The sequence below is a fragment of the Gekko japonicus genome, unplaced genomic scaffold (genome assembly GCF_001447785.1).
Source record: "Gekko japonicus isolate JY-2015 unplaced genomic scaffold, Gekko_japonicus_V1.1 scaffold142, whole genome shotgun sequence".
NCBI classification, from domain to species: domain Eukaryota; kingdom Metazoa; phylum Chordata; class Lepidosauria; order Squamata; family Gekkonidae; genus Gekko; species Gekko japonicus.
In genome coordinates this window covers 100109-109201 of record NW_015174848.1, presented here as the reverse complement: position 1 = coordinate 109201, position 9093 = coordinate 100109, and the positions used below count along the sequence as shown (strand labels likewise).

Below are 9093 nucleotides of genomic sequence, written 5' to 3'. Positions count from 1 at the left end.
TCTTCTTCTTCTTCTTCTTCTTCTTCTTCTTCTTCTTCTTCTTCTTCTTCTTCTTCTTCTTCTTCTTCTTCTTCTTCTTCTTCTTCTTCTTCTTCTTCTTCTGAATGCATTGAAACTCCAGCTCCTGCTGCAGTGCCCAGACAGGAAGACTGGAAGTGGGCAGGGGGGAGAAATATCACTGAGATGGGGAAGGGGGGCCTCCCGAGGCAGACGCAAAACCCCCGCGCGGTTGGTTCAGGAAAGGGGTTAATTGCTTTTTTTGCCAGGAGGTGTCCAAGGCAATGAACAGTCAATGAAAACCCAAAGCGCAACGCTGCAGTAAAAACAGCAGTTGGTTAAAAACCACAGAAACCCGCAAGATGCATTGTCTTGTGGAAATCTTGAGCAAATGGCCTGACTCCTCGTAATGAGGCAGCATCTCTGAGCGTCTAGATCTCTTGAGGAAGCCCTGCTGCTCCAAACCCCAAGTTTTTCACGCAGTTTAGGTAAGGAATCCCCAGCGAAGTCCTCCCTAGCCGATCTTAAAAGACTAGTTGGGTCCACATCCCCAAAGACGTTAGGCCAGTATTTCAGATTTCTGCCACACTGCACCTTTGAGTGCTAACACAAAGCGAAGGCCTGCTGTAGTCACTTCCTAACGGAGCACTCGAATTGCTTGAAAAATGTACAAAGCTCCCCTTCTCTAGAGACAAGAGGGCACCCGCCTTCTGTATCTTTCGTGTCAGACTTTAGCGTGCTGGACAAGAGGCTTGAGAAACAGAAGTCGGCGTGCCTCCAGTAAGGGCAGGAGGGAGTCGTACCCGTAGTGATGGTTGGCCTGGAGTCGTCGTCTGCTCTTTAAACCTACCTCTGGAGATTTATTTCCTCTAGTAAGCCAATCTTGGACCTTTGCTCCTCAGCTTTTTGTTGGGAAGTACAACACCTGCACTCTGTGAGCAAGAGCAGCATGCGGTGCCTTTCCACTGTAATTCCAGACATAAATTGAGAGGGTTGTCTGTCCTTGTCCAAAGACCGTTCTCCAGCAAGGTCTTGCTTGAAAGCTCGCGGTGTGTTGTCGTAGCCGAAGCGATTCAGGTGAAGGGAGATTGCTCATAGGATGTTGAAATGTAGATTCTCCGGCTTCCAGAGCACCTAGTTACTGGATCCTAGGCTGGCAATCCCCTCTGTGACCTCAGTAGGGACCAAAGGGACACGAACTACCGACGGATCACCTCTGTGATCTCGGAACCGATCTGCCGAAGACCTGAAAAGGGGTCTCAGGGATGTGAAAATTTCGAGGGTCGATAAGAGCCTGGGAAAGGTTAGAGGAAGAGGGGGACTCTTAGGAAGGAGTTTTGAATGACGCTCGTTGCCTATTGTATATTGTGCTGCTTTTGTTGAATATCTGTGCCTCTCACTGTCTTTTGAGTGAAACTTACCCAGTAGGCTTCCGGGCAATTTCTATTGGCTCGATTTAGACATGAAGACCGTAGTTGTCCTTTTTGAGCGACGCTTCGATCCAGGGAAACCGTGGTGCGTTGCTGTGAACAAGAGCCGGAAGAGCTTCAGGCTTAGTCATGTGACCCTTGCTTTCCTCTCACGCTTCAGCTCATTCCCTGAGCTAATGTGTTGCTTTCACTCCCATGGCTAGCCTTCGTTTGCTGCGTGCCCTGCAAACCAGGGTTTGGTGTAGTGGTTAAGTGTGCGGTTAAGAGCCAGTTTGGTGTAGTGGTTAAGTGCGCAGACTCTAATCTGGGAGAACCACTTGCACCTGCTGATGTGACCTTGGGCAAGCCATAACTCTGGCACAGCTTGAAAAACAGCAGTTTCTGTCAGAGCTCTCTCAGCCCCACCCACCTCACAGGGTGTCTGTTGTGGGGAGGGGAAGGGACAGGAGTTTGTAAGCCGCTCTGAGACTCCGAGTGAAGGGTGGGGCATAAATCCAATCTCTTCTGCTTCTTCTGCTTCTTCCAGACACTGGACTGGTCCCCAGTTCGAACTGTGCTTTTGCTTATTTGGAAATAGTGGCAGACTGGCAGAAATCACTGTGGTGTAGAAGGGAAAAGGGAGCAGAGGTCTCCTTGTCTGATCCTGAAGTCCCTTCGAGGCTCTTTCATACTGTGGCAAACCAAGGTTATGTCCAAGCCAACCAAGGTTAGCTGTAACATGTCCAAAAGGCTTCATAGTCAGTCCCACAAGAGCCCTGTGAGGGAGGCCAGTATTTATCGTCCCCCTATTATGGACCTAAAAACTTACCTGATTTTCTGGTGCAGTCATAATTGAGGCAAGGGACTTCCTCGCTCACTCTCATCCAGTTTGGTGTCGTGGTTAAGTGCGCGGACTGTAATCTGGGAGAACCAGGTTTGATTCCCCACTCCTCCACTTGCACCTGGCTGGATGGCCTTGGGCAAGCCGTAGCTCTGACAAGAGCTGTTCTTGAAAAAAGAGCAGTCTCTGTCAAGAGCTCTCAACCCCGCCTACCTCACAGGGGTGTCTGTTGTGGGGAGGGGAAAGGGGTTTGTAAGCCGCTCTGCGACTCCTCTGGGTAGTGAAGGGCGGGGCATAAATCCAATCTCCTCCTCCTCCTCTTCTTCTTCTTGCTACACCAGCTTTAGCTGACTGATATTGCAATCCTCAGCAGAGTTATACCAGTCTAAGTCCATTGAATGGGCCTAGAAGGGTGTAACTCTGTTAAGGACTGCACAGTCCTTTGCCCTCTTCTCGATGGTTTACATCAATTTCAGGTGGTTGCAGCGATACGTTTAAGTTATCTTCCTTCTATGACCCTGGCAATGCTTCATAGTAGTACTGTTAATTGCACGCAACTTATGGAATACGTTCTGCTTTCTTTATATACATGCATGATAAAAAAAGGAAACAGCAGCATCTGCTCATCCTGAATGTGTGTTTTGTGTATACACACACACAGAGAGACGCATGCACACGTTTATCTTTCCAGTTAGTCAATAAATCTCTCTTTACAAGTTCCTGCTGTCTGCTCTCTGAGAGCAAATTTGCAGTTCAAAGAGGTGAGTCTGCAGCCGGAGCCCATTTCCTGCGAAATTATGGCTGCTCGTCAAGCAATCAGTTTCTACTTTGTTGTCTTCCCACCCTAGAGCAAGCCGGGGAGAACCTTGTAAGGCTTCTGTAGAATATTTTAGTGGTGCCTTCACCCGGCCTCGCTCCTAGCAATAGACCTGGCTCTGATTTCAGAGAGATTACTCCCCATGTAATTTCGACTTCGTGAACAAGGGTAGCATATTTCTAGGGAAATGTGTTTAGATATTCGTTAGAACATAAATCAACAGTTCCCAGGAATCTCCTCTGTGAGACCTCCTCCCTCCTGGTTCTAACTCTGGAATTGGAAAGGAAATGTGTTTATGCTCTCCGTCCCACTATCATTCTGTCTTGGCAGTATGGCTTCCGGGTTTTGGCAACTCACGTCTGAGCCCGAAACACAGCCCAGAAATTATTATAGTAAATAAGCTTTCCTCTTCTTTTTTCTGTGAATCAGAAGCAGGGGTCATCTCATAGAAAAAGAGGTGCAGGAGCTTATTAACATAACTCATTAGCATAACTTATTTGCATATGCCACACCCCCTGACGTCACCAGGAGTGTGTTAGAAGGCAGCACCCACTGCTCAGCCTCCACTGGACTGTTTTGGATTGCTAGCTATTGGGGGGGGGGGAACGTGCAGATCTGCCCTCACAGAGGAGGGAGAGTTTGTGCCTGAATAAAACTTGGTCTTAAAGGGGCCACTGGACTGTTTTGGACCGGGGGGCTGGGGGAGAGCTCTGCAACTTACCTGGCTGCTTCTTGCTCTGACTGAGGGCTGCTGGGAGCAGAGGGTGGGGCTTGTTGCATGTGCCTGTCCCCTGGACTCTTTATTGCCGGAGCTCCGCCCCTGTGCGCTCCGGCAGGAAATGACCCCTGATCAGAAGTATGCATTTGCAGCACAGATCTGGTGTTGTGAAGCTGCCGTTACTTTCTTGATTATAGGGTCCATAATAATTCTAGACCTTAACAAGTTAAGAAGTTACAAATATTTATTTGCACTACATATACGGGTCTTTCTCAGGATGTTTTCTAAATAGAAATGCAAACTGAGCAATGAAGCTCCAAGAACTTTAAGCTGTCAAACAGCTTGGTCTATAGACCTGCAACAACAAATAACAGAAGAACAATGGAACAAAATAACTGTGGCCCAGCTGGCCGGCGGGGAAGCCCCGCCTCCTAGAAGCCCCTCTCCCGGCGCCCCAGTGTGATGACATCACCCGGGCGTGACATCATTGTGTTTCCAACATCAGGGGCGATGCTCTAGGTTTTGGGCAAAACTATGCTTCTGAGCCCCGAAAAATCATACAGTTTTGCCCAAAACCTAGAGCATCGCCTCCAACGTCGGAAACGCAATGGCCCGCAGGAAGAATCGGGAGTTCCCCCCCCCCTTCGGCAGCCAGGGTAAGACCAGGCAACCCTGTCGAACGTGGCTGTTGTACTGCCAACCAACCAAGCTGCCCTCTGAAACTGTCAACAAACTGTGGTGCGTTGGTGGATGCTCAACTGTGGCATTAGACTGCCTTTTTTGCCATGCTGTCGAACACAGAAATTCCCAGATGTTTAGTAGTGCCACCCCCCCTTGGCCTCTGGCACAGAGAGACAGAAGCACAGAGCAACAGAACATCTGGCTGCCGCTGCTGCATTTAGCTGGAGGGGTGCTTTTTCGAGTCACTTCCTCCTTCAATGTCTCCATGTCCCTTCTCCCTTCTCACGAAAGCTGGACTCAAACTTCGTTCTCCTGCTTCAGACCAACATGGCTACCCGCCTGAATGTACCCTGCGTTACACGCATTGACTCAACATGGGGAGGGTGATCAGCAATGTTCCCTGTAAGCTGTGGGGTCGGGTGAGCAAAAATTCTACTTTGTGGACTACTGGCATTAAAGTGGTGAGCGAGAGATTTGGCTCCTGCATCAATTAGTTTGCTCTGGAGCCCTCCTTCCTGAGCTGAGACAAAAATCTGTGAGCTGGAGGCTGAAAAACTGTGAGCTGGCTCACACTAACTCATCTTAGAGGGAACACTGGTGATCAGGCACAATCTGCTCCACAGATGTTTCGAGGCTCTTTCTTGAAAACGGGATGTGTCTCTGAACCCCGCCCCCACCGTCAACGTGGTCCCCCATCCCATTTAAATGCATGTCGCCATTTTATTCTTTTTTTTCTTCTTCTGTTGAAGGTCTGTTCCTCTTTCCAGATGGGTCCAACTCAAGCGTACAACAGCCAGTTCATGAACCAGCCTGGCCCTCGTGGGCCGGCTTCCATGCCGGGCAGCATGAACCCAGCCACCATGGGAGCGGGCATGACGCCTTCCAATATGAGCGGGCCCCCTATGGGCATGAACCAGCCCAGGCCACCTGGAATGAGTCCCTTCAACCATGGGCAAAGGATGCCACAGCAAGCCTACCCTGGCCCACGCCCCCAGTCTTTACCCATGCAGGGCATGAAGAGACCGTATCCGGGAGAGGTGAGTAGCCGCAGAATCATAAGAACATAACATAAGAACATAAGAGATGCCAATGTTGGATCAGGCCAAAGGCCCATCCAGTCCAACACTCTGTATCACACGGTGGCCAGAAATACCAGTGCCATCAGGAGGTCCACCAGTGGGGCCAGGACATTAGAAGCCCTCCCACTGTTGCCCCCCCAAGCACCAAGGTGACAGAGCATCACATGCCCCAGAGCCCCTATCTATACCTTGTGGCTAATAGCAACTGATGGACCTCTGCTCCATATGCTTATCTAATTCCCCCTTGAAGCCGTTCATGCTTGTAGCTGCCACCACCTACTGGTTGTTCCCTTCTGGTTCTTCTGCAAACAAGAATAATCATAGACTTTTGTAAAGTGGGCATGTGACAACCTCCTGTGGCTCAGTGGCAGAGCACCTACTTTGCAGGCAGAAGGTCCCAGGTTCAATCCCAGGCATCTCTAATTAAAGATCAGATGTGAAAGACCTCCTCCCGAGACCCTGGAGAGCTGCTACCACCCTGAGTAGACCGTACTGACTTTGATGGACCAAGGGTCTGGTTCAGTAGAAGGCAGCTTCATGTGTGTTCATTCTTGACCCATCCCACCACAAAACGTCCTTGGTCAAAGTTAGTCATCCCTTCAGTGGTTAGGAGAGGAGGAGCCTAAACTTCCAAGATGTTATGAACTGCAAGAAATTTCCAAGGAAGGAAATCCAAGGAATTTGGATTGGCACCCAGGCGACACTAGATAGCGACTCACATTTTTAGCTTGAACTCGATTTTGTAGATTATTAACAGCGCTGTCCTAAGAACAGTGGTCCTGGGAGTGAGGCCCCCCCCCTCGAGTCAGTGTGAGTAGGATTCTGAAGATGGCACTGTACGCATAATAGTGAATACCGCCGTGCTTTAGGTCTACAGAATGTGATCTGTTGTTAAGAGGCACATGGGTATTACAATGGAAGTCACTGTTCATGCAGCATTTGAAAGTGTGTAATGAATGCTGAGTAGGTTATGCTTGCGTATTTCTTATTCAAGGTGTAAGCTTTTGTGTGCAAGGATATTTCTTCAGATACTGAAGAAGTATCTGAAGAAGTGTGCTTACACACGGAAACGTACACCTTGAGTAAAATGTTATTGGTCTTAATGGTGCCACTGGACTCCTCCTTCAAGGATGCTGAGTAGGTTATGCTTGCGTATTTCTAATGGGAACATTACGGTCGGAGTTAAGGACGTTTAAATCCTGATAGTAAATCCAACCATCCTCCAGGAATATATTTAGGCGGGTCGCCATGCTGATCTGAAGCAGCAGAGCAAGGTTTTAGTCCAGTGCTGAGTAGGTTATGCTTGCGTATTTCTTATTCAAGGTGTAAGCTTTTGTGTGCAAGGATATTTCTTCAGATACTGAAGAAGTATCTGAAGACGTGTGCTTACCCACGGAAACTTACACCTTGAGTGAAATGTTATTGGTCTTAATGGTGCCACTGGACTCCTCCTTCAAGGAGATTTTCTCCAGTGGAACAGCCACAAGCTCTGTTCCCTCTAAGCTGAGTTAGTGTGAGCTAGCTCACAGTTTTTTAGCCTCCGGCTCACAGATTTTTGCCTTCGCTCAGGAAGGATGGGGCTCCAGAGCCAACTAATCTATGCAGCAACCAAATCGCTCGCTCACAACTTTAATGTCGGTAGCTCACAAAGTAGCATTTTTGCTCACAAGACTCCACAGCTTAGAGGGAACATTGGCCACAAGTTGACGGAAGTCTTCCTTAGGCTGGAGAAAGGCTTCAGACTTTAGCTAGAGAGGTAGTAGGATATGGTTAGGGTAAAGATCCACCCCCAAAGTTATCACAGGTGAGATCTAAGGATGTTTTCTAATATGTTGCATTGACATGTATGGAACTTCCATTTGCCTTTAACTGCCCTCTAGGTCCTGCGTTTGTAAATATGTCTCTTGTGCTGTGCAAAGATCTGTTGCATTCAATGAGTGGCAATATTTTAAAATCTATTTTTTTATTATTATTTCATTTACATACAGCCAAATTATGGAAACCAGCAATATGGACCAAATAGCCAGTTTCCATCCCAACCTGGTCAGTATCCAGCTCCCAACCCTCCAAGACCCCTCACGTCACCCAACTACCCGGGACAAAGGATGCCAAGCCAGCAAAACACAGGGCAATATCCTCCTCCGACGGTCAACATGGGACAGTATTATAAGGTGAGCGGCATCTTTTGTTGGTGGCCATCTCTCAAGGCCAGGGTAATTAATTACATCTAAGTATGGACCCTCCATTCTGAGGACTTTAAACATGTGTGATGGATCCATTAAAGTTTAACCGAAAGAGAACGTGTAGTAAATCACACTCCCAACAGATGGCTCTGATGCAGTTTGCAGAAGGAATTATTGTTTCAGTGTTAACGGTATGTTGCCCATTATGTGGCCATTAAATGCAGAAGGAATTATTGTTTCAGTGTTAACGGTATGTTGCCCATTGTGTGGCCAGTAAATGCACTGAAAGCCATACAGTTGCAACTCAGTAATATTTTCAAGGCATATAACAATGCCAAGAGAGTCGTACCAAACCCACAGTGCACCAACTATGTAAGGTTGAGCTGTAGGTAGATGAAGTGTTGTGCCACCGTGTGAATGGATGCGATCCGTTGGCTGTGTTGTTCTGCAGTCAAACTGGCTTTGTTTCTCTCCCATCCTGTTTCCTAAACAATTTGTAGAAAATGCGATCGGTTGATTTGCAATAACATTCCAAGCAGTTTTAATGCTTGCTCGAAAGGTACTTGTAGAATTCTCGTATCATAGAATTCCAGCAGGGTTCCCCACCTACAGGTGAGGCCTGGACATCTCCCAGGATTACAATTGACCTCCAGACTACAGATATCGGTTCCCCTGGAGACAATGGCTGATATGGCCTTCTACCTTGCTGAGGTCCTTCTTCTCCCAAAATCCCGCTGTCACAAACACGGTACCAGGCCAGGCGAGAGCAAGATAGGTCAAAGGCAGTCCAAAGTCAAAACCGGGCAAGCAGAAACACCGAGAGACCAAGTCCAAAATCACCAACTGTCGGAGTCGTCGTTAAAGCCAGAGTCCAAAGACGTCAGAAGCCAGGGAGTCGAAGGTCCGAGGTACAGGTCAGGAGCAATGTTCCCTCTAAGCTGTGGAGTCCTGTGAGCAAAAATTCTTACTTTGTGAGCCACTGGCATTAAAGTTGTGAGCGAGCGATTTGGCTACTGCAGAAATTAGTTTGCTCTGGAGCCCTCCTCCCTGAGCTAAGACAAAACTGTGTGAGCCGGAGGCTAAAAAACTGTGAGCTAGCTCACACTAACTCAGCTTAGAGGGAACACTGGTCAGGAGCGTAGTCGTACGAGCCAAGGTCAGGAGCCGAGAAGTCAAAAACGAGGAGTCGGAACAGGAACACGAGTGGTGAGGTGCAGAGCTTCGTCCAGAATGACTAGTTGCTAGCACAACTAGTCAGTGCGCGTGCGAGAGCTAAATAGCCCGTAAGGCTGTCGGCAATTAGCGCGCCCTGATTGTGTCCCGGCTCCCGCTAGTACTCAGGGCTAAAAGAGCACCTACTGCGCATGC

The 9093-nt window shown here is 48.4% G+C and overlaps 1 protein-coding gene across 2 annotated transcripts in view; it reads left to right on the top strand.

The window, feature by feature from the left end:
• Nucleotides 1-9093, top strand: part of ZMIZ1 (zinc finger, MIZ-type containing 1) — a 121186-nt gene that overhangs the window by 56292 nt on the left and 55801 nt on the right. For both annotated transcript variants that reach the window (XM_015424521.1, XM_015424520.1), the window contains exons 6-7: nt 5213-5500; nt 7531-7713. In XM_015424521.1, coding sequence (XP_015280007.1) covers nt 5213-5500; nt 7531-7713 — 471 coding nt within the window. The remainder of the gene's footprint in view (nt 1-5212; nt 5501-7530; nt 7714-9093) is intronic.